This window comes from Gnatocerus cornutus, chromosome 2 (genome assembly GCF_029298725.1).
Source record: "Gnatocerus cornutus isolate USDA-ARS CGAHR chromosome 2, icGnaCorn1.1, whole genome shotgun sequence".
Taxonomy (NCBI): Eukaryota; Metazoa; Arthropoda; class Insecta; order Coleoptera; family Tenebrionidae; genus Gnatocerus; species Gnatocerus cornutus.
The window spans coordinates 11014517-11042136 of NC_142234.1; the positions used below are offsets into that span (position 1 = coordinate 11014517).

The 27620-nt window shown below is 32.4% G+C and overlaps 3 protein-coding genes and 1 non-coding gene across 4 annotated transcripts; 1 reads left to right on the plus strand and 3 right to left on the minus strand.

Annotated features, from left to right (window-relative positions):
- Window positions 1-81: 81 nt before the first annotated feature.
- On the minus strand, window positions 82-2301 carry LOC148178964 (uncharacterized). The gene is made up of 2 exons (XM_088050556.1): window positions 757-2301; window positions 82-711 (listed from the first exon to the last, which is right to left on the minus strand). Exons 1-2 carry the CDS (start codon window positions 1983-1985, stop codon window positions 354-356), a joined length of 1587 nt encoding a protein of 528 aa, XP_087906682.1. The 5' UTR covers window positions 1986-2301; the 3' UTR covers window positions 82-353.
- A 135-nt stretch (window positions 2302-2436) lies between these two features.
- On the minus strand, window positions 2437-4784 carry LOC148178965 (pyrimidodiazepine synthase-like). Its single transcript, XM_088029848.1, has 5 exons — window positions 4573-4784; window positions 3514-3622; window positions 3067-3289; window positions 2776-3015; window positions 2437-2685 (listed from the first exon to the last, which is right to left on the minus strand). The coding sequence occupies exons 1-5, from the start codon at window positions 4595-4597 to the stop codon at window positions 2560-2562; spliced, it is 723 nt and encodes a 240-aa protein (XP_087885974.1). The 5' UTR covers window positions 4598-4784; the 3' UTR covers window positions 2437-2559.
- TRNAF-GAA (transfer RNA phenylalanine (anticodon GAA)) lies at window positions 3403-3475 on the minus strand. Its single transcript has one exon. It is a non-coding gene; the product is annotated as a tRNA-Phe (tRNA).
- A 722-nt stretch (window positions 4785-5506) lies between the features above and the next one.
- Window positions 5507-25629, plus strand: LOC148178967 (uncharacterized). Its single transcript, XM_088030861.1, has 4 exons — window positions 5507-5970; window positions 23614-23775; window positions 23827-24041; window positions 24605-25629. Exons 1-4 carry the CDS (start codon window positions 5737-5739, stop codon window positions 25386-25388), a joined length of 1395 nt encoding a protein of 464 aa, XP_087886987.1. The 5' UTR covers window positions 5507-5736; the 3' UTR covers window positions 25389-25629.
- Window positions 25630-27620: the final 1991 nt, after the last annotated feature.

Here is a 27620-nt window from a genome sequence, read left to right on the forward strand (position 1 = left end):
GTGCATATAATTAAAAGCAAGGTTGATTTAATAAAACCTTGATCCTCCTTTTGTCAAGAATGAAAAATTGTGATAAACATGTTTTAATAACTTGAAATGTTTAATTTGTAAAAAGAAGTACAAAAACACAATAAAGTTATAAAAACCAGCTACCAAATTGCATCACTATAAATATGTATAACTGTAAATGTCAATATAATAGTTCCTAAAATTAGGTTGAGCATGTATATTTTGGTGTGATTATCTATTAAATAATAATGAAAATATGGTCTACTGATATAGTAAAAATTAATACAATAAGAAATAAATAGAGAGTATAAACTATAAAAACTTTGGAAATTAGAGGAGCGCATTTACTGCTGCTTACATCCACCATCCTTGCTTTTTTTCTTTTGTTTTTTCTCCAAGGACGCCGTTCTGCGTTGTCCTTGAATAGGCATGTATGGTGGAATATTGCCATCATCCTCCAATTCTGCAATATCAGGAGGTGGCAGCACTAAACCAGGACTACTACTAGAAGTACTGGTGGTCACAGTACTAGAAGTAGTTTCAAAACTTGAGGAAGAATGCATTCCTCTTCTTGGATATGTTGGGTCAATCGCCATTGCTATGTTGATATGTTGTGAACCAGGAGATGTAGATTGCCCATTAGCATTATCACAGCCTTCTGGTTCTGGATATCTCGGCTTATTTATTCGATTTAGTGGAGCTCTGAAAATCAAGACTATTACAAGTTACATGAATTAAAAATCTCACTTTAAATCCAATTGATTTGGTCTGACAGCAGGAACGCTGTCTTTGCTTCTTTCAATATCAAAGGACGGACGAGAGTTTGAATCAGTATTATTAATAACTTTGTCATTTAAGGCAAATCGAGGGTCGTAACTCTTTTGAGGGCTATAGTTTGATTTCAAATTATTGTCCATTAAATTATGTGACGGTAAAACATCCGCAGGTAAACTATAATTAATGTCATCTTCATTCTGAGTAGGAAGAGCATAAGTGTCTGATATGTGATTCCTGGGAATTGAAGCACGTGGAGGTATTAAATCAGCAGGATATGAATATGAATCGTCAGGCATAATTTGATTAGTTGTGCCCTGTTGAGACTCTAATTGTTGTTTTTTGGCAAGAGCTTTCTGTTTGGCACGTTCACGTGCGCGTCTCGCTTTACTTCTTTCCCGTTCTTGCAACATTTTCGCAAGCTCTTTATCTTGTGCTTCTATCGCCAACATTCGATCTCTATTCATCAATGTATCCTCCAAAGAACCTTCTTGTTCTTGTAACTTTCTCGCTAATGCAGCGTCGCGTTCTTCCTGAATTTGTTTCTCAGTCAGTTCATCTATAGGTAAACCTACTTCGGCGATTTCAATTCTGTCAAGCTGATTAGCGAGGACTGCAGGGCTGCGATACGGTTCTGTGTACAAATCTGAGACTTCAGGTGGGAGATTTTGTGGTAACGGCATTGGTTTAGCCTGCCTTTTAGGTAAATTCGCTTGGTAGTTATAAGAATCAGGTCGATGAGGGGAGACGTTTAAATCATAATTGCGTGGAGGCGGCGGTCTCTGAGGTGAGAACTGATGTCTTTCAACATTGACTCTTTCTCGATGCAACAACTGACGTGCAACATCTTGATCTTGCATTTCTACAAGTCTTCTTTTATGTCGTTCCTCGCGCTCTATTTGCTCGGCCAATTGTCGGGCGACTTTGTTGTCCTGTTCTTCTTGTTCCGCCAACATTCGTTGATATATCATCGCTGTTTGTTCCGCCAACCGTTGTTCTCGAAGTTGTTCAGTTTTGGCTTTCGGGAAGTCTTCGCGGACTACAGCATTTCGATATTTATTCCCTGAGAGATGTTCCGATATTTCTTGATTTTGGAGACGATATGCGAGAGCCCCATCTTCTCTAACCATCCATTCTTGACACACTTCAGTTACTCTACCTTTAGGCAGTGCGTCACCATCGCGAATATTTGCTTCGGACATGTTTTCTGTTTAGATAATTAAATGCTTGTACAGATGATTCATTCAATGTAAAGTAATTATTTTACATTGACACGACATACAGGTCACTGATCACAGAAAAATTATTGTCTGATATGTACATTTATACTTGCGGCCTCGAAGAAACTCTTGAAATGAGCTTGAATATGAAACATCCTGTTCCAAAACATAACTGGGCAAAAATCAACACATTTTCGGAACAAGCAACAAAGAAATTGTCAATTTTGTCAACTTTTTGTTGACAATCAGTCACAAATGTCAGATCAAAAGTGACAACCAGGGTCGCCAACTCAATCTGGTCATTATTTAGTCACCGTGATTATTTAGAATGTTGGTTGGTTGTGTCTAAAGCTCCGCTAACGTGAGAGAATGGAGTCATGGAACTTTTTTCGAAAAAATAATAATAAACGATGAAATAACATGAACATATAACTCGGTTAACAAAGACACAAAAAAACAGTATTTTATTGATATTACGTATAATTATAGGTATAAAACTATGACAAAACAGCAAATATTTTAATCATTGTGGTAATAAAATAGTTCTTTTTCTTTTTTAAAAAAGTAAATCGTAATCAGGCACGCCAGCTCTAGAAGACTTCATATATTTGATGTGTGTGTCAGTATCACAAAAACACTTTTGCACTGTGTCATCTTCCATCATAATTTTTCTCCACGCCATCTGAAAATCATATAAGATATGTTTAATAAAAAAACTACATATTTTAATTCCATAAACATGCAAACTTGAATTTGTATAAATAAAACTTACCAATCTTTTGTATTTGTCCTTTTTCAAAATATATTCTTTTCCAAAAAGTTTAAGAACGTCGGACCGTTCACACCAAGGCCAAATCATATAATCCAGCATTCCTGGTTTAGCACCACTAAAAAATGGACCAGATCTATTTGCTAGTTCATTGTCAAACGAACTTAGAACTTCGCTTATGATGTTTGCTTCGTCGCCATCAGCACGACCTGCAGAAACTGTTCTGAGCAGTGCACTCACAATCTAAAAAACAATTTTTGTTTGTCAAAAAAAGTAAAAATTTTTTGCATGTACTTTCGTAAACTGTCGTAGTAGAAGTTGGTCTTTAGCTTTCTGGAGAGGATCTCTACTTTGCAAGGGGTGCTGAGGATACTTATCATCCAAATATTCGGCAATAATTAATGATTCGTATAGCACTTCTCCATTATCTAATTCAAGTGCGGGAATCTTCCCTCCAGGAGTTTTGTCGTAAATCCAGTCTGGTTTGCGGACCAAATTTATGTTGACGATTTCATGCCTGAAAACATTAATTTTCTTATATTTAATTAGTTGTAATTTTTAAATTTGTAATATTGTAATTAATGAGTGCAATAATTTTATAATTAATAATTTTGGTGAAAAAAAAAAGATTGCCGAAACCCGGGATCGAACCAGGGACCTTTAGATCTTCAGTCTAACGCTCTCCCAACTGAGCTATTTCGGCGAATGAAATACTGTTTTATCAAATCGTTTACAACTTACGGTATTCTTTTCGCGTCCAATACCAATAATACTCGCTGAGAATATGGGCAAAATCTATTACCGTATAAACGAACTTTGCCTCTTGGTATTGGCGATGGTTGTCTGGCTCCTAAAATTAAAAAAACATATTATTACAATTTTTAAATATGTTCGGACTAATTAATTTTAATAACAATTTTTAACCGCATCTTTTTTTTGGAATAATTGAATTGCGCCACTTTTTCAATGTAAAATATACATACATAATTATAATAAATTAATAGAAGTAACACATAGCTATTTAATTAAATTATAGGTAAATACATTAATATAAAAATTTTCAGTACCTATTCTAAGTTCCTTTAAATTATCGATATACGTTTTATAATATTTGTATCAATTAATTGCGTGAATAATAAATCATTTATATTTATAGTTTGGTGTTTATTCTCATAAAAATCTTACAGATTCAAATCGGGAAGTAAGTTATTGCATTTATAAACAAAGATCTGTTTAATGTCCCGTTAGCTGCAACTCTAAAATTTATTTTTGTCTGTTGGACATACATAGGTAGTACATATTAAGGAAATAAGGTCAACAACAAGCTATAACAGCAGGAAATTTGAAATTCAAGTGAGGCAATAGAACAGAAATAAATATGACAGCATACCGCATAATAACCTGAAATAAAACACTCAAACATCTGAACACAATTACTTAATATCTAAAAGTAAATAAAGGTAAATATTGTTTAATTATCCACAAATAAAAACTTTCATTCTTGACTACCAAGTGGGTTTGATTTTAATACCCACATTCACAAATATTGACTTTTGCATAGTGCATTTGAACACCCCAGAATCCTCTTATCATTTTAAAGCATTAACACTTTATCAACAATTTTGCATGTTTCATTTGTTTACACATTGCACTTAAATTAAAAACATGTGAATTTGTTTAGAGAGACAATACATATTTTAATAAACATTTTAAGTGACAGTATTTATTTTATTTTCCCAATGAAGACTTCTTGCTAAATCACTTTTTACGTGGCGTTCGCCGGTAAATAGTGTTACTCACCTTTAGTCAGATGTCTTGAGTTCATTTTAATTAGGCGTAGATTTCATAAATTCACAAAAATATCTATGACACTATGTGGAAAGTTCGTGCGAAACAAATTGATTTTAAATAATCAATTCTGAAACCACTACGGTAGTAGTAGATAAACTAAACCGTGGAGATCGTCACTACCAAGTGCTCACACGACGTTGCGCATTCGCCAGGAGAAACTCCCCAATGCGGTTTGTTTATGGACTTGCACAATAAGTGCAAGATATACGAATGTTTTATTAATGGAACATTGCACTTATTAATTAAACTTTTTTTATTTGGTTCTTAAAATTTTGTTCATTTTTATTAAACTACTAAAATTAAATAAAAAAAATATCAATGACACCAGAAAGATGATACTAAGAAATTGTAAAGAACTTATCGTTATTTGTAAGTTCTTCTCTTCTGTATCTTGAAATAGAAAAACACCTGTTGTTACCAAATTTACAAATGTGCGGGAAAAATATTAAATTTGACTATATCACAAGTTTATTTTGCTTGATAACATTGCTAATTTTAATAAAATTGCAATTTTTGTACACCCGCTTATCTGATCTTATAAAGTGAATGCATTTCCAGGCCAGTTTTCGCATACTTTCACAAAGAATGAATTTTTCCGAGTGTTAAAAGATTTCATCTCTATTTTGAGATAAAATGTAATAAATTTTAAATACACTCTGTTGGTGCATTTACATATTTTAATTACAAATTTAAATAAATAAGTACCAGAAACATAAACGGAAACAAGTCTTAACAATAATTTATTTTTCTAATAAAAGTGCGATGTAATTATCTGTATTTTCATTAATTTAAAAGTCCGTTCTATTTACTAAAATTTATTTATCTCTGCAACCAGTAAAACCCACCGCAGACCTGCGCATTCACTGAAGCATTGGCGCGTGTTAAATGACTTTCAAAGAAGTGCATTCTTCCAGTCCTCAGAGGACCGTGTTTGTGGTGTGGTGATTGCATTTATGGAGGGTAGTGTACGTCAACTTGTGCCGATAGTTACAAAATCACTTTTTTGTAATTAAAATCATGTGACAATGTACAATACCCTCACCAAAAAGTCGAAAGTGTTGAAGTGACAACTGTTTTACATCGAACTTTGTGTGTTTACAAATAACCGAAAAAATGGTTAGTGAAAAAGGAACATATGATTGGGGTGAAGATTTTGACGACGCAAACTTTAAAAGTTGTTTTGCTCGTTCGGTGGCAGTGAATTCACAGTATAAACAATTGAAAACGGATCCACGACAGCTGCAAGCTGATGTTACAGATTCTTCCCGGGAGACCTTTAAAAGTTTAGCCGCTCAACCGATGCCTCTTGTCATTAAATCCATGGACGAAGACGTTAAATTGAGAAAGGTTGGTGGTTTTTTATGGTGTAAAAATGAATGGGTTTATGTACGATAAAAAGGCCATAAAAAAGAAAAAAGACACATTCACTTAGCAGTGTCGTTTCGAAAATTCATTGCACTCAGATCTATTATGTGTCGAGTACAATTGAATATTACCTACATTAGCAAACCTATCCCAGTTACAATTTGTTACATAATATTTTTCCGGTTGTTGTCACATTTGTTTTCTTCGGTCGATAGAAATAACAGTTTATATTTTCTAGAATTTTTTTTAAGAATGTGCTTGATATAACGAAATTAGTACCTATATTTATTAATGAAAACATGTCCAATTTAATTATTTAATTTTAGCCAAATTAATTGGGTCTGATTTTTTATTTTTAATACTTTGAACTTGTCAAGAATAAAAATTGTCATTCATGGCTATTATTTATTGCCGTTCGCCGATTTTTTAAAAAGGTCGCAGCTTTATGTAACTTAATACTTCACGAAAAGTCTAGCCATTTCGTGAACCAACATTAACTATGTGGTAACGTAACTACATATGTTTAAAAAATCAAGGGTGATGCGGTTCAGTAGTTATCAAAGGGGAACGGACTTTGTAGACACAATATATATTATAATATCCTATTCAAATCTGCTATACAGGGTGTGTCGTGAAAATAGTTTGAGGGACTTTTTTTTACATCAAATTTTTTGGTACCAGTGGGAAAAAAGAGATCTGGCGAGTTCACAACGAATGATATAGGAGTATAATAAATGCTTCTGCTGAAATAATCTCACTTAGTTATTGTTCTTTAACCAACATCAATAAATACCCAATTTATTAATTTTTATTTTCATTGAAAGCTCTTTCAAGAAAAATTTTAAAATAACATGTCTTTCTCGCATACCAATTGCGTATAGAAAGAATAATAATTTTTGCGAAAAAGTAGCTGTTGAAATTTAAAATATATTGGTTCTGCTTGGGGTTGACCATTGATTTAAATGTAAAATGTTTTTTTTTGATATATCAAATTCGAAATATAATAGCGCTCCCAACGAACTACCAGGCTTCACCTTTCTTAAATTTTACTTACATTAACATTAAAATGTCTTTACTATATTACTCAGACGCGTGATATTTATTTAAGTATGGTAGAGTGGCTAAAGTAACCTTTTTTCGGATTTTTATTTTACTTAAATAAATCGGATTACACGTCGTTTTGAAACTTTAATCTTATAATCCCTCGCAGAAGGCACTTACCCGTCAATAGTTTTTCAGTAAGCTAAAGTGAAAGGTTACTGCAATATCTCGTTAAATCCTAGTTAAAAAAATGGTGTTCTAGTTAGAAGATCCGTTTGAAGATTACCGCAAATGTCTAAACAATTAAAAAATGAACACCAGTTTACGAGTACATACTAAGAAACTGTCGTTTGCACCGTCTGTAACCTGCATTGTAACTATTGTTTCAAATAACTGTGTGAGAAATTTAACAGACAGTTAAAATAAGCGGTTCCAAGAATGATCTTAACGCTCATTTCTTTGTTTGAAATTGATTGAAAATAATTCAAATTAACAGGAGGTGGAAAAGACTTATTGAACGAATAAGTGATATGTTGCACCGTTCTTACACCACATAATATTAAGTACTTTTGTGATAATTTTCGTTGAACACATTACCGAGATCCTAATCTTTAATAACAATTTCCAGTAAAAATTTATGCGCTTATCTCCATCATTCCTGACTATTCGATTGAGGAACAGGTTTTATGATAGCTTGCTGCAATTCTAATTATGATACTATGGTGGTGCCCAAGCAAATAAAAATCATAATTACAATTCTTGATGTAGCTAACAATTCAATTGGTTTTTTATTTTTAATCCACACTAGTTTACCTCAATTTTCTCCTTCTGATCTATTTTAAGAACGTTAATTTGATGTTGTCTGAAATATTCTAATTGCGTATTTAATTTATTACTTTTTTATTTGGAGGTGGACGCACCTAACAGGGACAAGTTAAATAGAAGCCCAAGAACACAGAAAATTTATGTTATAGCATAAAGTGGGTTGGTAAGTTTCTCGTCCTTGCCAGCTTGAATTTAGTCAAATCACAGCTTCGACACAGCTTTTATGATAATAACGTGTCACCTGTTTGCTTCTAAAAGAGATTTATGTGTTTAAGAACCGTAATCCGGAAACACCTGTTGTAAAATAATTGTTGTTTATTTTGTAATATGATTGACGTTTTGTGGAATTTTAAGGTCATCATTAATTTTGATGATTTTTATTCGCAAAACATCAATGGGTTGGGACTGTCTGCAATTATAGTTATAAAGCTGTCGCAGGAAATGGTCACGACGAGTCAAAGATCTTGTTTTTCTTCAAGAGTGCCTGTTATCATAATCAGATCAAACAAAAGGAATGACTAACTTTCATAGGCATTTTCACAAAGCAATAAAAGTTTAGGGATCGTGGGAAGTGAAAGTGAATGAATTTACTTATATTTAAATGAAAACAAGAAAAGTTAAAAATGGGTACTGAAGAATTCGTACATCCGACAATTGTTCTTCATAAGCACGTACAGTCTTCCTTCTTGTAAGTGTTGTCGCACTACGAATTTTTCCTGTTACATAATTTCATGGTTTAATTGAGGGGAACCTAAGATTTTTTAGTTCTAGTTTGATGACCACGTCCATGTGTTCAAAAATATTTATGTGCTATAATGATCAATGCTTCCACGCCGCACAAGAAAAGATCAAAGAATGAGTATTGCACGATTATTATGATTAATGTTGTAATTACGTAAAAAGCAACAATTAGTGCTTACATGATTTATTGAACCGTTCGCCATTGTAAAATAAAATAATTAAAAGCAAATAATAATCTAATCTAAAAAACAAAAATTTGCCAGCAACGATAAACACTCTCTATATCTGTAATAAACAGCAATTCTGATACAAGCAACCCACTTTGAACAACAAAACTCACTAAAGAGATTTAGAAAAGTAAATTGATTCAGAAGTCGAGCACAGTCAAAAACACAAGTGTTCACAGACTGAAAGAATTTAAATATTTTTTTTCAAGATATTTATATATAGGGCTTTCATCCCTTTATTTGTTGTTGTAGTGGGATAAAGAAGTGGGGCTATCACCCATTTCTCAAATAAAAATAATAAAATAATAAGTAATTTTAAACTTTCCCCGGCGACCAGTGAGGAAAAATTTCGGACTACATTTACGAAAATTACATTTTTCAATTAAAAAACATTCTGCCATTACGTACTATGGAAACTGGAAATTTGCGGCTTTTATACATACATTTTCCATTAATTGAAAAAAAAAAAATTACGCCCGTAAAATTTTTACCTACTAGAACCAGAAATTTCACGGGCTCAAAACGCAGAGAAACTCAAATCCTGATATTTAAACTCATCTTTGGTCCAACACGAATTTATTGTTCCAACCGCTGGGTTTCTTAGGAAATGTGCAGGTCAAGCGACCGTTTCCATAAAGTTTATGATCCCCTCATTACCAAATCCTCGGTAATCCCTTTTGGCAGCTGTCAATCAAAGGTGTTGTTAAAGTTGCATACTTTTCAAACAGAAATTTTCGGGCAGGCTCGTAGACCCTTAACTGCTTTGCTTAGAAATAAAACTTAGACAATTTGAATTCAATATAAAAATTCGTATTTCTATCTAAAACCGGCTGCTTGCAACGAATTTACACAATAAAAACACTCGCAATATTTCATATTTTTTATTCACTTTCCATACATAATAATTGTAAAACTCAGTGCCGTGCCACAGAAAGGCAATTACCTGGGGAACTTCTTCAGGATCGAGAATATCGTTCTTGTTCAATTATATTTTTTCTAGGTGTAATTCTCCAATAAATTCTGTATCCAATTTGCATTACAGATGCTAAAAGTTATTATCAGTACTACTCAACACAGTTTAATTTTAAAACAAAACAAAAAATTTGCACCGATTTCTCAAATTCCATATTAAAAAAAAAATCTTGTTTGCTACTTGTGTTAAATGGATGTTACCACGTCTAGTGCGTAAAATATTACCATTTTGCAACTACTTATTTCTACTTTTCAATATACTTACACACTTTAAATTCTTTAGTATAGCATGATAGGAAATGAACATGTGCATACGGAAACTTCTTTTTATTCATCTTTTACACATATTATATTTGAGAACGGATGTCTATTCTTCTCTTAATTGTAAGATAACGTTAATGAGGTGAAAACTAAATTGCACATGCAACTATCAGAATTAGAAACGAAACCTGCATTGTATATTCTAGATTAGTAGATGGCAAATACTCGTAATTACTTATAAAGTTATCAAGTTCCTGTAGAAATTATCATTTAACAATAACAAATATTTCAACAGGAAAATCTGTTGTTTTTTGTACATGCATTGAAGGAGTAAAAGGTTATAAACATCATTAAATATTTTGCTTCGACTATACAAAGAATAAACAAGGACACGATTTTTGAAAGCAAATTGGTCCAAGCTTCTTTCTAATTTTCTGTGCACCTTGATCTGTATAGTACAGTTACCCAGTTCCTTGTAAAAAATCCGTTTTACATCATTAATCATCTGTTTGATATCATTATTAATCTTCCGACCTTGCGTTTAAATTACCCTTTAAGTGTTCATAATTCAGAATATAACATACATGTTCAGTAAATAATTTATGCGCCACGCTTTGCTGGTACTGCCATATTAATTTCAGAGATGGGAAATTATTCGCGTAATGACCGATTTAAATTCCTGCAGGCAACCAAAGTTTTCCAACAAATTTAACAGCTGAACCACCTTGTGGCAGTACTCGCGTAAAATCTGATTGTCAGACAGCGTGAACTTCGTGAACCACCCTTGCCGGAACTATGGTCAATGAACACCACCAGCTACCTCCATTTCAAATTATATGCAGCACACACTAATATATCAACTATTCTTTCTTCGTTTCGCATACAACGGGAGTAAGAGAGATAGATGTCGTCAAATAATGTGCGTAAAAATAGAGTTTTTCGTTTTTAGACGCGAGGAAAGAGGTGTTTCCGGTGAATCAACGGTTTTAATGAGCGAGTTTTGATTAAACCCCTATGTTTGTGTGGATACATTAGTTCGTTGAAACAATACAGTACTTTGTCGTGTGGTATCTAATTACTTGATTTAGCATGCAGAATAATAAAGTTTCTTTGTTGTGGTGGAGCCGCGGTGTCATGGTCTTTCTTTAGATTGTTTAAAATCCACAAATTGGAAATAGAACATCTTGTAGAACTCATCCATCATTTTGTACAATGGCGAAATGCAGCTTTATTGTTCGGGTCTATTCTCACGGCAGAGACCTAATCTTTTGAAGAAATATAGGTATTTGAAGCTTTCTCAGAGGTTTGCATTTCATGTGAATCTTCAACTTGTCACTTTAATGAGATGACTCAACAAGTGTGGGATATCCTTGATAGTTCTTCTGTTTCATGGAACGTATCAGTGTTATATTCCTCAGGAATTGACGCATCCCAAATTAAGAATGCGAGCTTTGAAAAAAGATTCTATTAAATATGCGGTTGAAGTGCTTCAGACTTGCTTTGGGTACTTATTATTTTGATCAGATGGGCAATCAGGGCGGTTACAAATCCGTGACGATACCGGTAACCACAACTTTCTTCCACAACCGCGGTTCTCTTCTAATTCGCATGGTGGCACTTTATGATCTAAGACCAATTTTACCATCTTTGGAAAGAGAACAAGGATACATCTTGCTTCACCGGAGGAAATCCTGTTTGCTCGGTTTACGGTCCATTTAAAGTGGGAAAACTTTTGAGGGAAAATGTCGTGTTGAACGGTCATTGCCAGGTATTGGGAAACAGCAAAGCAAGATTGGATCGTGCACAAGAATACTACGTTAGCTTTGTTCTATAGTGAATGGGAAGATACTAAATCCGTTTTTACAATACCCGTGTACTGTAATAAACATATCTCACAAACTTCCGGTAATTCAAATTAACATACAACACGATCCCCGAATACAATAGCCCATGACAACTAAGAACTGTCGAAAGTGAAAACAAAATATTAATCGATTTTAAGACAGAAATAAAATAGGTTTTGAAGGAAATTACAAAACTCAGACAGAATCCTTGAAAACACAAAATTAAGTTGTGTTAATTAGGATCATCCATTATGTCTTAATTATCACTTTTTTATTCATCGTTATTCGTTTAGGATGTTTCCAATTCATGTCAGAATAAATTACAGCCCGTCTTTAGGATATTTTATTTACTGTATTTACGGAAAAAAATTGTAACAATGAAGCAATTCTCAATTAGCATAGTAAACCTTGCGGAACATTGAACGATAAAAGGAGCATAATTTAATGTTATTTAACAGTACAAGGCGTTATTTTTGGAGTCATTTACTTCACAATGGACACCGAACTTTGCGACGCAATCTTCTTTGTCTTGCAATGAATCTGACTGTACTTCCGTTCAGAAGACAGTCAACCTTGTGGAGTCTTCGAGGCATTCGTGCAAAAAATTGAAGGAGTGATTGATGGTCGAGGATATCAATGTACTTTATAAAGAATTACGATCACTTTCATCGCTCAATTAGGCTTTTGCATATTTCTACCCAACCATTATGCGATCATTAATCATAAACATTTCTAAATTACAATAATTAAAAGTATATCTTATTTTTAGATTGGGTAATATAAATAAGATCATATCTTAATTATTATTTCTCTGTTGCATAAAGGAAAATATTAGCAACAGATAAGTATAGAGTAAATTTGTTGCTTCAAGGTAATGTCATTTAATAAAACACTAATTCTTTTCACTAAATAAAAACAAAAAATGTTAATTTACGTTTATTAGGTTGGTTTGGGTTGTAATAAAACCTGAAATTATGCGGAACTAATCATAAAGTGAGATGTGTCATTAAAACCATATCATTTGATTCGTTTATCGTAAAGACTGCCTAGATTCTACATATTTGATGTACTTTTGTTCAAGTATGAAGGGGAGCGCTTTTCAACCCTTTGATATTTACATCATGTGGCTGGAAAACACGTGTTTAATTGTTGTTTTAAATTTTAGGGTGAGATATCTTCTACAGAGTCATAATACAGCAATTTAATTCTTCTTCACTTGAATATTTATATGAGTATAACAGTTTAGATTTATTTTTGATTACGCAGGCCTGTAATTTAATTATTTTTGAACGTTTTCGCACTGTGGCGAGTGTGGATCATTAATATAGCGTTTCTTGACATGCAAAGACTCATAATTTAATTTATGGTATTAATATGTTTGCTCGGCACAAGAAATCGCAATTGATTATTTCCTTTGAACCTGCACGTGCAGGTTTTCTTTCCATACTATGTCGAGACTCTCTATTTTTATATTTGGGTAGATGAAATTAGTTGCGTAAATGAAAAATGTAACTTTATTACGAGCATTGCAAATGAAAGTCAATTGCATTTCTGCATAAACAGGTGAATTGTTGGTTTCAATGATAGTGAACGTCCTTGCCAACCACAATCTATCGTTTTTTAAGCCTAATTGGCATGATTATTGATCACGATGAATGAAAAATTACCTGAATAACTCACTAAATAAACAAGAGATTGACAGATAGCTATTTCAGGTGCTCAACCTTGTTCCTATTTTTGTATTTTAACCGCAGTCATCTGATATCAGTGCTCTTATAAGAGCTAACTTGGGTATTAATACTATTAAAGTATACATTTACAAACAAGGAAGAGACACTAGTTATATTTCACCAATAGGCGTGATACATAATTAATTGAGTAGACTTCCTTTTGAACTTGACTATTTTAATTGCCCCATGACTGTGGTGGCAGGAAACGGGATAAAAGCTTGACAGTTTCTCTATGCACCTGTCACATGGTTGGGTGAAGCTGGAAGAACTAGACGAGAGTTCATCCCTCTGCACGCGAAGAATTCAGAGGTAGACGACATCACCTTTTTTTAATCTTATTATACGTCAGTACTACGCTCTGAAAGTCTCGTGAACCATTTTTCACGGTTACCGCGTCTATCAGAATCAAGCATTTACATGCATATCCTGGATAACCACTATATTAGATTTTAAACGCTACTTACTCAATTTTATAACAATTGCTCTTTCGTAATGTTGATGTCGTAAAGACAAGGGCAGCCAAACCGTCGTCGATAATTATTTTCTGTCGAAAGAAACTGGTGAAAATGTCACCAAAGAACCACTTAGCTGTAACGTCAGGTTTCACAAATTCTTAACTGTACTCACTTTTTGAGGTTTGTTAAATTTAACGAAACAATTATGGAAGTGCTATTAAAAAGTGAAAACGAAATTGGATTTATGACAATGTTTTTCTGAGTCATAACTGTAATTTGAGGTCGTCTCTTGTCAGTTTCAACACCTGCATCTGCAAGCAACCTTTGACTGCTTATGGAAGACAATGTACAAGACGAAAATAATTGCATGTTTTATTATAAATTTTCTCAGGAGAGTAATGCAAATTATATTTTGTAACGGCTTGTGAAAGTGGAAAATTTACAAAATTATTATGAGTTAATCTGTGTAAATCAGATGCTTTATTAAATCACTGTTACGTTTCCACTTTGCCGCAACGTACGCTTGCAGCCACCGATGCAGAAAACCAATAGAAAACGTTTAAAGGATGTGCTCGTCGGAAAAATTTCATCATAAAAATTGTACCTGATAACATCATGACGTCTCTCATTTCAACTCTCCAGAAGCTGGAGATTTCCGAGCGATGACATTTTCACCAAAAGAATTTCTTCGTATACACATGTTTTTTAATTAACGGTGTGTTTACTGTTGAATTTGTATTATGCAAGTAACAGGACCTCCGAATTTCATCACTTAGAAGAATTTATAGACCTCCCATATTAAATTCTTCATCTAAAGGACAATAGAAATAAACGCGTCACGGTTCTTTCGATTTATGAATCTCATTACTACAGCCTCTCACAATTACCGTTAAAGGGTTTCAATGGATTTGATGTTTATCTGGCGAGAATCTTGATTGAATTGAAAATAATTATAAGCGTGCATACGAGAGACAAGTAGTGTGATATCTTTTAGTTGAAATGGTACTCTTTCCAAGCTCGCATATCGGCGTATCTTTCAAGTCTATGTACAGTGTGGTTCTTACTACCTAATCATCTCTTATTACCATGTTTTCTATACAACTTGAGTGGAAATATATTTGTTTATTAGCTGGTGTAGATTTCACAGGTCGGAAGAGATCAGTCGCGGTTTGAAAGAAAAGGGTAACAAAAATAAAACAGTCTGCTAACAGTTGTTCGGCGCAATAAAAAATCGTTGTTAACAAACACTGTGGTTTTACAATAGTAATAATTATTTGAGATAGGACTTATGTTTTCTCACCGCTACGAATATAACATGTATTGCCTGGTAGAGGTATTACGAGGACCCTTCTAATGTGGAAAAACTGGTCTTTCATGAAAATATGTGGCATTTTTTAAAACGTTGGATCCACATCGACATCAACCTGGTCATTTATCTCGAGTGGATCGTCCGCACGTATTCTGCCTTTACTCATGATATATCACCGTGACCTTTATACAAATAACCTTGAACCTTCCGTGCGAACTTGGTTTGGTCGGTTGTGTACCCGAATTTCTTTGGGAAAGAACAGTACGATCTAACGCGCCTTTAAATTATTGAAAGAATTTGAGCAATCAAAGTTCCGATGAGATCAGTGGATACTCCTGCGGGTTGTATCAAATTAGAAAATTTCTCTACATTCTCTGCCATTTTAATTACAAGTAATTTTTCACAGATTTTTTTCGTAATAACACGAACTTTACCAACACGTGCACAATTTTGTTTCTACACAATTATAAGTTGCTGTGTTCCAGAAAAACTAATTAAGAATCCGTTTTTATCAAAATTTCGACTTGATTTTACACACTCATTGTTATTAAATTGTGATGAAATTTTTTTATGCCATGAGATTTGTAAGACCAGAAGCGTGCTTCTATAAACTAATAAGAAAAACAGGCTGATTTCTCAGGGGAAAGTCAAAGAATTCGACTTTTACAATAACCAATTAATGTTGTCTCATGTTCGGATTATCTACAGATCTTAATTAAAAATATCCATTATGGTTCTTTAGCAATCTTACAATGAGGTAATGAAGATGTGTTTTGTGAGAGCAAATTTCTTCAAAAGTTATTGTATTACTAAAGTAAAGGTATCATAATTCTGTCATTCTAAGCATACAATTTGGGTCTTCAATTCTAATTGGATGTTATTAAAATCTGGGTTATAATTTACATCAGAAATTTCGTACAATTGTTGAAAGCCTGTTATTATTATAACTTAGGAATGACAATATGAGTTTTAAATAACATGGCAAAATTAGGACGTAATAATGTCCAAGTTTTCCGGAAAATACCATCAAGGAGTAACCTCGCAAGGGTCTCATTTGAGACAAAGAACAGTTACATGAAAGCCTGGCAATTATTGAAACAGTGTTCATAGTTCGCTCACCCGTATGATTAGGAAGATATGACTATTATAAAAAGTCATACAATAAAGAGAATGAGAAGTTAGCCGAAATAATTCCAAATTTTTTTAGTAAACTTGACGTGATAAAATCATTGGATTGTTGTAACTGCTGTTAGTCGTCCAACGTTTAAACTAAAATTGTTATAAGACGGAAATGAAAGTAGCTACCAGCTAATTCTAATACTAATAACATTTCTGCAAAGTCACTCACTGCAATGACGTTTAGTGATATTGAGGTTTTCAACATGTGGTCTTGAGCTTATATTTATTTTTGAAATAGGTGCTGTCGCCAACGGTCGTTAAGACTTGGTAATGACAACAAAAATTGATCTTGTTGGAAACTGCTTCATTAAAGTGAAAAACGACAAATTTTAGCAAAATCATTGATGATTTCGTAAGTAATAAAAGACAACAAATAACTGTCGTTCCAGATGAACCATAACGAATGACGTAATTTAACCACTATTATTGGTTACGCAAGTTTAGTTCGGTATGAATTTTACTGTCACTGCAGGAGTCCAAGTTGTATTTAGTTATTGACACCATTAGAATTCAGGACAGGGAATAAATTCTGTTTCTTAAATTGTACAAGCTGAAGGTTATCCTTTGCATTTTTTTTTTTTAATTTCAGAATTACATAACCAGCGTTAATACAAACGACAATCGTGTCAATTCTTCTCTAATGTTAGGTATTTGACGAAGCAATTTTCAAACTGTCTTCGTTGAAGATACCTTAACGTGACTCATATTTTCGTTTGGATAATTAACCATTCCGGAAATAATTATTCCAAAGCATGTCTTAGTGACTGCGTTAGGATGTAAAAGTGAAACATCCTCATGTCAGAAACGACAGAAAATTGATTTGTTTATCTTGTACACGGCTATTTTAAAAATTGCGGCTTTTTCTTTGTTGTTGACAAGCTGATTAATTTTTGTAAATTCTTGCGTTCCAAGAACGACCCTCCAAAAAATAATTCAGCGTGACGTTTCACTAAATTACTTGATTACAGTTAGTAGTTTTTGTCTCCGGATATCCACGAGATTTTGTTCACAAATAGAAGTGGACCGAATTTGATTTTCTACGATATCATGCCTATAAGAATATTTCTTCAATTAGGTTAAAGCGTAAATCCAATTTGATGCCAATTACTGGTTTTATTGACAGCACGTTGTAGGTGTAATGCGGTGGAAAGACCTTATTTCTCTAATTTTCAATCTCCTAGTAAAAGGAAGATAATATTAGACGTGATTTTAAGGTACGCATTACAGCATCTCAAAAAATTTCCTGTCACGGTAAGAATGTGCAGTGAACGAGAAAAATAAGGTCTACAAAGATTAAGCGGTTCATTTTCAATTACATTAATTGTAGCAGTACTGGTTCTGCAGTCTTTAAATTTAGAACTTTTTTGCAGAAGAAATATGCTGGAAGAACTGTTGGAGTAAAGAGAAATTACTGTTTTAAAAGCTATTAAACATTTCAATCATTTGTTTTCATTTATCAGAGATAATTGCATGTTTATCTAAAATTACCAATCAAACATACAAAGACTGTTATATCTTGCGGTCGAAGACTGCAATTAAAATGTCTTGGGTGCTATTTTCGAGTTCTTGCCAAACAATTACTGTATTCAAATATTCGTACGAAATGTACAGTAATAGATGCATTTTTATTAAATTTTGTCCTACATTTTTATAGCTTTTTATAAAAAAAAAACAAAAATGTACCTACAATATCCAGTTTCGAAAATTTTAAAAATTCTTGGATCATAAAACTTTTAAGTTAATTTTTTGCAAATTGGTAAGGTTCTGGAATAAATAAGCTTACAAAATTCGCTTTGTTTTTTACACCTTGAAATTTTTGTGTTTTTTTTCTATTCTTATAAACATCGACTTACCTACATACTTTTTAGATTCCTATGTTTTCAAGTTCTGATTTTTTCATGTATTTGGACTATACAAGTTATTTCTAGAGCTTTTGAGTTCTCAGGCTTTTTCTGAAGCTTCTGAAGTTGTCGGATGTTTACATTTTTACTTCCTTGGTCACCGCAGAATTCGAAATTTTCTTGATTTTATTTTAAAGTATTTAGATACCCAAGTTTGGATCTTACAATTAGTTTTAAATTTTCAAGCTTTAGATGTTTAGGTTTTCACCTCACAGATTTTCAAATTTGTGAATACTTAGATTATGGGGTTTTTTTAGATTTAATTTTTTTTATGCCAATTTCCAATTTATAAATTTACCTTCGTAGAGTAAATAATAAATAAGAATCTCGAAGACATTCAGAGCCTCATTTACAATATTTCTTGGAATCTCAGATTATCTGATTATCAAAAGTTCCAAATCAAGAAACAATGCTCGGAATTAAATCTGAAGACTTGACGGATTTAAAAGAATCTGTGGTTAAAAAGATCGAAAATATCTCCTTTGGTAACAAGAATCTTAAACGTTTAAAAACTTTTTATACATTGTTTTGGAGATTTGGTGATGAATAAAAAGTTTATTCCTTGTTATTTTGTTATTGTCACTGTCCGTTAGTCAGCCATAAATAACAGTACGGTGGAAGTCGTAAACTGACTAAAAACAGATAATTTAAACGTACGAGAACATATCTAAATATCGTAAACGAACAATAATACCTACCATCTATTAATATAAAATCGAAAAACTTTATGTAAACATTCTGGTTACTTAAGAAACAAAATTTACATACCTAATAGGTCTTTTGGAACTAATACTGGCAACATTAATCACCATAAGAAGGCGTACATTGAGGGTCAAAAAATAGTTTATAGTAGGTATGCAAGTACAAGATTAATCTCAATTAAATATTCATATTTACCTTAAAAAGATTTTAATTATTGATTCGTCCTTTGTTATAATTTTGTTCTAACTCAGATCGTTTTTCCCCTGTTTTTCCCACGCATTAATGTTAATTCATAGTAAATGTTAGCAGGAAATGCCATAGGAACAACACATTATAATTATGTGACAAATGTTTTTACCAAATTTTGCTGCGATAACTTTTAAATAGTTTCGATATAGATTATAAAATTTATTGCTCGTATTGGTTTTCAACAATGAATATATTGACTTTAAAGAGGGCGTTTCGGTAAGATGACAAAGCACCTACATAGTGGTACAAGTTGTGGTAATGGAGGTACAATTTTCTACAGTTTGAAGAGTCTTTAATGAATAGAACCAGCGTATTCAATACTACAGTAGTCGTTAGTCTGTTATACACACATTGTTAAAAGATCAGCTAATTGCAGTGAGTTTGTATAAATTAACCTTACCTTCATAACATACTTACTTTACGTTCTTTGTAAGTTACCGACTTGTCGAAAAAATTTGTACGGGTCATTTTTCTTGTTTAAGAACTTGTATGCCACCTATCTCAGGAATTCCGTTATTATTTACAGTTTGGTATATATAGTCGCAAGCCATTTTATTTCTGTCGTGCAGATAAATGCAGGGAATCTTTATAAAGTGACTTTTTTGTAACGGTCGTCTGTAACATAAGATAAAGAAAAATGTTACAGAATACCGATTCAACTGTTGATCTCGTTAAACAAAAGTCATCCTTGATTCCTGCTCAAACTACAGCAAGTGCATACAGGAAATACGCATTTTAACCATAATTTTATTAACGCAACTTTCTCCTTCGTGTTTGGGGCATTAACAAACAGACGTTCCGCAACAAAACTGCAATTGATAATGAGATACATAAAGATATTCCTCTGAAAACGCAATCATTTTACTGGAATCACGGAACGTGTAAAAGAGAAGCAATGCAATCATTATCGATGATGTTAAGTAAGTTATTTTTTCCACCATGCAAAATCCCTACTTAATTAGCCTTAAAAAACGAGTTTGCATTGTTGAATTTACAATTCATGGGCCTGGTTTTGTTCTTTAAGGAATGGACCAGCCTGAATTTAGGGTGGGTCAACGAACATTGCTGCATAGAAACTCATTGAACATTGATTTCCATACTTGCAGATTTTACGAGCTTTTGCATAAATTAAGTTTTCTTTTTAAATATGTATAAGTAGGATGAGAGTTGTATATTTATGACTCATTTTTAACCGAAACACGACACCGAAATTTAAATTGCATTTAAGTCAGTTTTTTAACGGTAGGAGTAATAAATTAATTTATGATAATTTGAATGCTTTGTATCATTTTATTTAAAGTCGTGATTTCGATCAGTAATGTAGATACTGTAATAATATTTGATTTTTAAGTTTTTAATGCTACGGTTTTCAGTAAGTGACTTAGAAGGAAGCAAGAAAATATTGTATTCTGGTTTCCTGATAGTATCTTTAATCACCAGGCTCAGTACTGCTTTCTAATTACATTAAATATGTTAGTACTCATATGACGTTTGTCTTTGAGTTTATTAAAATGCCTAGTCAAAATGAAGTAAGAGGAAATGAGTAGTTAATTTTTGGGTAATAGTAGGGCATTCTTTTAGTAAATTAAAGTATTGTCATATGTCATAAATGGCTTTAGAAAGTGAAATGTTATGACCAACAGCTGAGTACATAAAATTTGAAAAATGTATGGAAGAAATAATCAAGTATATACATAAAATTAAACTGCCTTCCTATCAAAAATTGATATTCTTAAATAGAAAAGTCTGTTTTGAAAAACTATTATTAGGTAGCAACTGATTTATGTAAACAATGATGAGAAAGTAAACAGTGGTTCCCACAGATGAAATTTGGAACCTTTGTTTATACGCAACATTCAATGTGGAATCTAATTAATATTCCATTATTTTGTGAATAAATTAGATTTAACAAGCGTGAATAATTGGATTTGAATATCACTTGAGATGTGTAAAACTGACAATGTCAGGAGTCTGGACCACTTGAGAGGATTTAGTTCAGATTTACCAAAAAAAATATTTTTTAGTGAATTTTATTGCTATAAATTCAATGTGAATTTTTTAGTTCATTACTTATAACAACGGAAATAATTATATTAATAGAGCCTTCAAAGTTTATAGTATTGTATTCAAATTGCCTGAGAGTATCTGTGGTTAACAAATCCTTTGCAATATTTCTTCAATTACCTGCTTTGCATCTATAATTCAGTAATTTAAGATCATTCATATTTGTGGAAAAATCTATTTGTTACAGCATTAAATCAGAAAAAACTAAGCTATTTCATTTAATGCAATCCAAACTATATCTAGTTTTTCCTGGAGAGAATTTACCGATTCACGAAGGAGCAATTTTAGAAATCAAAAAGATTTTAAAGGGATAACTAAGGTGGATGCATGTTAATTTTGTTTAATAAATGGCTCTAAGCAACTATCAAGTTTTTTACCAATCGCAAAATATGCATCATGAAGAAAAACATAGTTATTTATAGTAATACCGACTAATCTGCACTGAAAATTACAAAAACAAGTTTATTATTGATGCTTCTACAACTTTGTGACAAATTGACAAATGTGACAATTCTTGTTAGACTTTTGAGTTTAAAAAAAAAAACAGCATTGTGTAAGTTACTCTGCTGAACGAAACTACAAAAAAATCTCTGCAGGAAAAATGAGGTTTAGGAACATCTCAACAAACTTAATTGTTATATCGTTAAAATTACCACAGCTGAAGGTTTTTACTAAAAAGTGTCGAAAACAGCACTTTTCACCGGAATTTAAAATTAAAATAACATGTTAACATCTAGTAATCCCTCCCAAAACAACACTTGGTTTAATTCAGAAAATGTTTTGCTCCTTTTCTCAAATACTTCCATAAATATACGTTAAATGTGAATGGTAACATCTGTTTTCAATTTGCATACCTCTATGTGTTAAAATAAATCAGTGGAGTGACAATAAACTCATCAGATTCATAACAGACAAAAGCTGTAACAACAATAACTTCGAAAGTGTAATGCATGATTAGCTATTTTACAAAAGTTTGCAATTTTTCATGATTCACTGTTAAGAAAGCAAAGAAAATTAAACAAAATACGTTAAATCTTTGAATTATGATAACCTCAAGACCAGTGTCGCAGTAAGACAACATAAGCCCATTCAAACAAGGCCCCCATTCTAATGAAAAAAACATTAAAACTGAATAAATTACAACCACTCGTCTTTGATGCTTTACATGTTCACTAACAAGCAAACTAATCATTGAGTTTCATGTGTGTTACTGAAAGTGGTACTTGACTAGGTGCTTGCAGTTTTGAATTATGACAAATCTTTTAATAATCTAGTTTTAATATGCGTAATAACACAAAGTTGTGCATTTAACATGTAAAGGATATAACTTACTTTTCCTCTAGCAAGAATTTTCTATAAATCCTACTCATGAGAACCGTAATAATTACGACTTTGTGCGCTATTGCTTTGCCATTAAAAATGTTAGCAAGATCCTGCAGAGTACTCTTTGTAAAATTAACCAGGGCGTGTGATCTACAGCCTTCAGAAATATATTGCTTTATTTTTTAACATGCTGATGATCTGGCTACAGGTATGAATCACGAATCAGAAAATGAGACCTCACGAAGTGAAGGTAAATTGTTGAATAACTGTTACATCATGAAACTGTATTAAATTACAAATAAAAATATCAATCCAGAAGTGGTAACAACCACTCCTTTTAGTGCTATTCAATTTCGTAATGAAAAAATGAAGTGTATGTATAGACAACAAATGAGCTACTTAAAGATTTTTGCTCGCAACGTATTCACGAGGATATCTCTAAATAACTTGGAATGTCAGATGAAGTCTTTTTGTTCGTCGTTTCGACACACTAAAATATTCATGTCTTACATGCGTGGGAAGTGCTCGAAAACAGTCGCGTTCAATGCCTCTTCTGCATTTTCCCCCATTCATTGAATTCGTGCTTGTTTACAATAATTACATTTTTAGCTCTTGCAAGCATAGATCAGTTACTTGAAGAATTTTGGAAGCACGGAGAAAGTCGCGTTTAGTAGACTAAATCAAAATGTAAAAACTTATTCCAACCAGATAAAGTGAAGAAAGTGTTTAAATCACTGAGCTACACACTAAAAACCAAACAATTCTTTTTACCTTGACACTAAGAATTCACTTTTTCTTTCAGAACTCGCAAAACATCAACGGGAACGACATTCGCCGGTTATCATGTAGTAGTATCAGTAGCAGCAGAAGGACCTCGATTTGCTCAAGTAGAATCTCCGAAATCCCAGTAGAAAACATCGTTCATCAATCTAAAGTTAACACGCTGCAATGGCAACTCAAAGAGGTAAACCGCCGCGTCTAGGCAACGATTAAAACTAAAATTAATTTTCCACAGATTGAGAAAAGTAGGGAAATGTACAAAGCCGTAATGAAGCAAGTTGTTACTTTTTTGGAGAAAACACATCGAAGTCTGGAAGCTCTTGGAAGTCGGATGAACGCAAAGTCGTCGGTTCCACGGTCGAAGAGCGAACATCAAATTGTCGCAGGCGACAATAATGGGGACTCTAAAAACAACTCGGACGATTTTACAATGTATCGGGATTTCACTTGGTAAGTTAGCAAACTACTGAAGGATTGATAAATTGTTCTGCAAATAATATAATTTTATTTGTTTTTGGTGTTTCGGTCTTGGAAGATTGCCATTCGAACGCTTCATTGTTGAAGCTTGTTGAAGGAGAATGGAACAAATTCAGAGTTTTGAATAATGCATAATTGAACAAATTCGAAAAAGCTATTCAATTTAAATTTTGGCCGTGAAACTGTGTGAAAATTCGGAATTGCAGAAGTCTCTTTTGCTATAAATTTTGTTAATTGAAATGTTTTTCATTTAAATAACTTTAATTTATGACTCATATTTTGTTAAGTTCTGTCTTTTCTTAACCAAAATAGCACATATTATTTATTATGCTATCTATTTCAAGTTCTTAAAAAAAGCTTCTAATGAAGCTGTCCTGTCAAACACTATTTTGAAAGTAAAGTTAAATTGAGTGACGTTTGTTTTGATCTATTTGGCTCCAACAATAAGCTGTGTAAATCACCAAGCCTTGCACTTGAATAAAAAATGAAAAAAAAGATTACTAGTTCCACTCTATTCAGACTCTTGTTTTTTGCAGGCGTCGACCCAAAAAGCAAGAACCTACCCCTGAAGAAATTCCTCCAGAAAAACTAGCCCAAGAAGCGTTTAGGCTCCTCCGAACTGCTCAATCTTTATTGAACACTCAAGAACCTAAACTGGCTTCACCAGGAGAATCTCCCGACGACTTCGAGTTTTTAGCACAGTTAGCAAAAGAGTTTCCTCAAACTGTGGAAATCAAACCTCAGCGAGCCACATCATTTTCCCTCAGTCCTAAATTGCTTACTCCCGAGAAAGAAACGAAGATTTCGACTGCCTTCAACCGGAAACTCTCTTTACAGCTTAACGAAACGAGAAAAACCTCTTATAAATACGGTTTTCAGCGCTTCTCGACAAATACCGGAGTGGAATCCCAATTCATGTCTTCAACGATGAATGAAATAAAAGATCACGTTAGTTTAAGTAGTGAAAAAATTAAATTTAAACCTGAAACTGAAAAATCGAGTTCGCCTCCAGCTGGTAGTGTCAGTTCGGTTGAGGATGAAAGTGGTTTCTCTTCAATGAATTCGTTTCAAGATGTTGGTTTACCCGTGGTTGGGGATGAAGTGAATGCAAAGAATGCTTTGTTAAGAAGTATGTTACATAATAATGTTGAACAGTTAAATGGGTACTTGGGAGGTGTGGAAAACGTGTCCCGAAAATCTAATTTGGAAGAAGACGTTAAGTTATGGCAGAGACCAGATAATGTGTCACACAAAAGGTGGAGTTCAACTCCTGTTAATTGTACCACTACTAAACAATCCGGGAATGTTTTGTGGGTTTAATATCGTACAGTTTAATATTTGCCATTTATTTATATTTACAATGATAAGAAAAAATGTGATAAATTTGTAAATTCTTCATTTCATATTTATTTAATGTTAAGTGTCATTTAGTATTAGAGTTTTTGCAATAATATTAATAAGATTTAGTATGTTTAAGATATTTAATAATTGGGTATATTCTGAACTTATGTAAGTGTTTTATGTAAAAAATACTTGAAATAAATTGCTATAAATTGTGTAATTTTTAGATGTTTTTTTTTCAGTAAAACAACAAAGAAAAGGTGATGAGTGATAGTAATATAACTTTTTATTGGGTTATTCACATGTAGAGGTGAATGTCGAAAGAAGGTGCGGCAGGTCGGTGTCTGATATGTACCTAAAACGAAAAGCGGATATCGGAAATGTAAATATTTTACTTGAACATTTGCATTAGTTGTATTCCATGAATAATTTTTGTATATTTTGAAAGCTTTGGAGAGGGCATCTGAAAATTCTACTCCTATTTATTTTGTAACATCAACTTTATTTATTTATCAAACAAAATTAAACTGTTGCAGTTAAAGTGTGTATGAATAGTTTCATTTTTAACATACTCTTATCCGTTCTGTCATCAAAAACACTTTGCATTGAATATACAACCAGTAGCTAGTCATAATTTTGTATTCTAAAAGGTTGGAGATGCTTTGTTCTATTGTAGACAGTTTTCATCAAATAGAAATCTTGATGGGATTATTTTTGGCGCATGTACAGCAAAACCGTGACTAAAAATCGATCTAATAAAGAAATTCGTTTCATATTAGTAAATGAAACGCACTTTGGTCAACAATTCGTAGAATTGTTCCGAAAACACATAAAAACCGTATAAAATGGCCGTAATAATAAGATTTAAAAAAAACAAATGTAATGTTTTATTTAATTTTTATGGTGTCGAGGAACTAAAGTTTGAATTCTTTGTTAGTTCTTAAAAGCATTTTCGTTCCAGGATTTTATTTACCCTTTCAGGGGAGTCGCGAATGTTGAATTCGCAAATGTCAAATCCGCTAATGTTGAGGGTTTACTGTACTAATTATAATTAATCATTCTTGTATTTTTGGATGCTTTGAAACAATCATAACGTAGTTATTTAATAATTTTAGGCAGTAAAAGTTAAAAATTCGCGATAAATAGTAAAAACACTTTATGTAGTCAAAGTTATAAGCAAAACAGGGGATCGGCAAACTTGAGACGCGAAGAATCTCAGAGCTATGTCCTGAGAAACTGAAAAACTAAAAACGTAAGACAAAATTCCTACAAAAATTGTAAGTCTGAAAATCCTAATTACTAGCGATTCTGACAGTAAAGTTTAAAAAAATGTATTTGTATTGTATTTTAAAATGTAAAAATTTTAAACTTAAAACTAGTACATACTTATTATGAAAATATTATATAATACTTAAAATAAAAATCTAGGCTTAAATAGAAATCTAACAACCTGATAGTAATCCAATACATAAAAAATCTTAAGATTCAAGAATATTTTTTTCGATTTTTAAACACTTGCTCGACAGATTTTTCGATTTTAAAATATCTATAATCAATTTCATATTTTGTAAATTTTTCAGGTTTCTCACTCAACATTTTTAGATTTTCCAGACTAACCCCAATTTTCTAAATTTCTATTAATTCATCAAGAGTTTCTGTTTTTTTTTTAAATATTTAGCTTTGCTAAGTTTCGTTCTACAAATCTAGGAATTTGAGAAATTGTTATTGTTAATGAATTTTGAGTTATTGATTTACTTTTATTTTCATTAGGGTCGTTTTGTCTATTTTTTAGAAGTATCTTTTAAAGAATTAAGAAAAATGCTATTATACATATTATACTCATTTTTTTTTTGATAGATATGAATAGAAGTACAGTCATCCCTATTAATAAAATTAAAAATCCACATTTTTAGCAAGGAATTATTTCTGCTCCAAAGTTGAACTAATATTACAATCAATATTTGAAATCATGTTATTGCTTTTATGAAGATTTTTAAAAAATTTGAAGAAATAGAACAAATAAAAAATATATAAAATATAAGAAAAAATAGGCGATTAGTGAGATACCCAATGCGAGTTTAACATCCTTCTCAGAATGCGTATATCAAAGGTAGGAAGTCATAGTGCAAATATTAAATCAACAGTTATCTATAAATTAATTTATTAATTAGTTATGTCTAATAAGTTGGATACGCAATAATTGTCACATGT

Bases quoted from the DNA above. Each gene is read 5' to 3' on its own strand.
- LOC148178964 (XM_088050556.1), bottom strand. From the start codon at position 1,985: ATGTCCGAAGCAAATATTCGCGATGGTGACGCACTGCCTAAAGGTAGA. The intron at 712-756 runs GTGAGATTTTTA...CTTGATTTTCAG, and splicing joins CCAAATCAATTGGATTTAAA to AGCTCCACTAAATCGAATAA.
- LOC148178965 (XM_088029848.1), bottom strand. From the start codon at position 4,597: ATGAACTCAAGACATCTGACTAAAG. The intron at 3,623-4,572 runs GTGAGTAACACT...TTTTAATTTTAG, and splicing joins CTCAAGACATCTGACTAAAG to GAGCCAGACAACCATCGCCA. The intron at 3,016-3,066 runs GTACATGCAAAA...ATTGTTTTTTAG, and splicing joins TACTACGACAGTTTACGAAA to ATTGTGAGTGCACTGCTCAG.
- LOC148178967 (XM_088030861.1), top strand. From the start codon at position 5,737: ATGGTTAGTGAAAAAGGAACATATGATTGGGGTGAAGATTTTGACGAC. The intron at 5,971-23,613 runs GTTGGTGGTTTT...TTTTTCTTTCAG, and splicing joins AAGACGTTAAATTGAGAAAG to AACTCGCAAAACATCAACGG. The intron at 23,776-23,826 runs GTAAACCGCCGC...AATTTTCCACAG, and splicing joins TGCAATGGCAACTCAAAGAG to ATTGAGAAAAGTAGGGAAAT.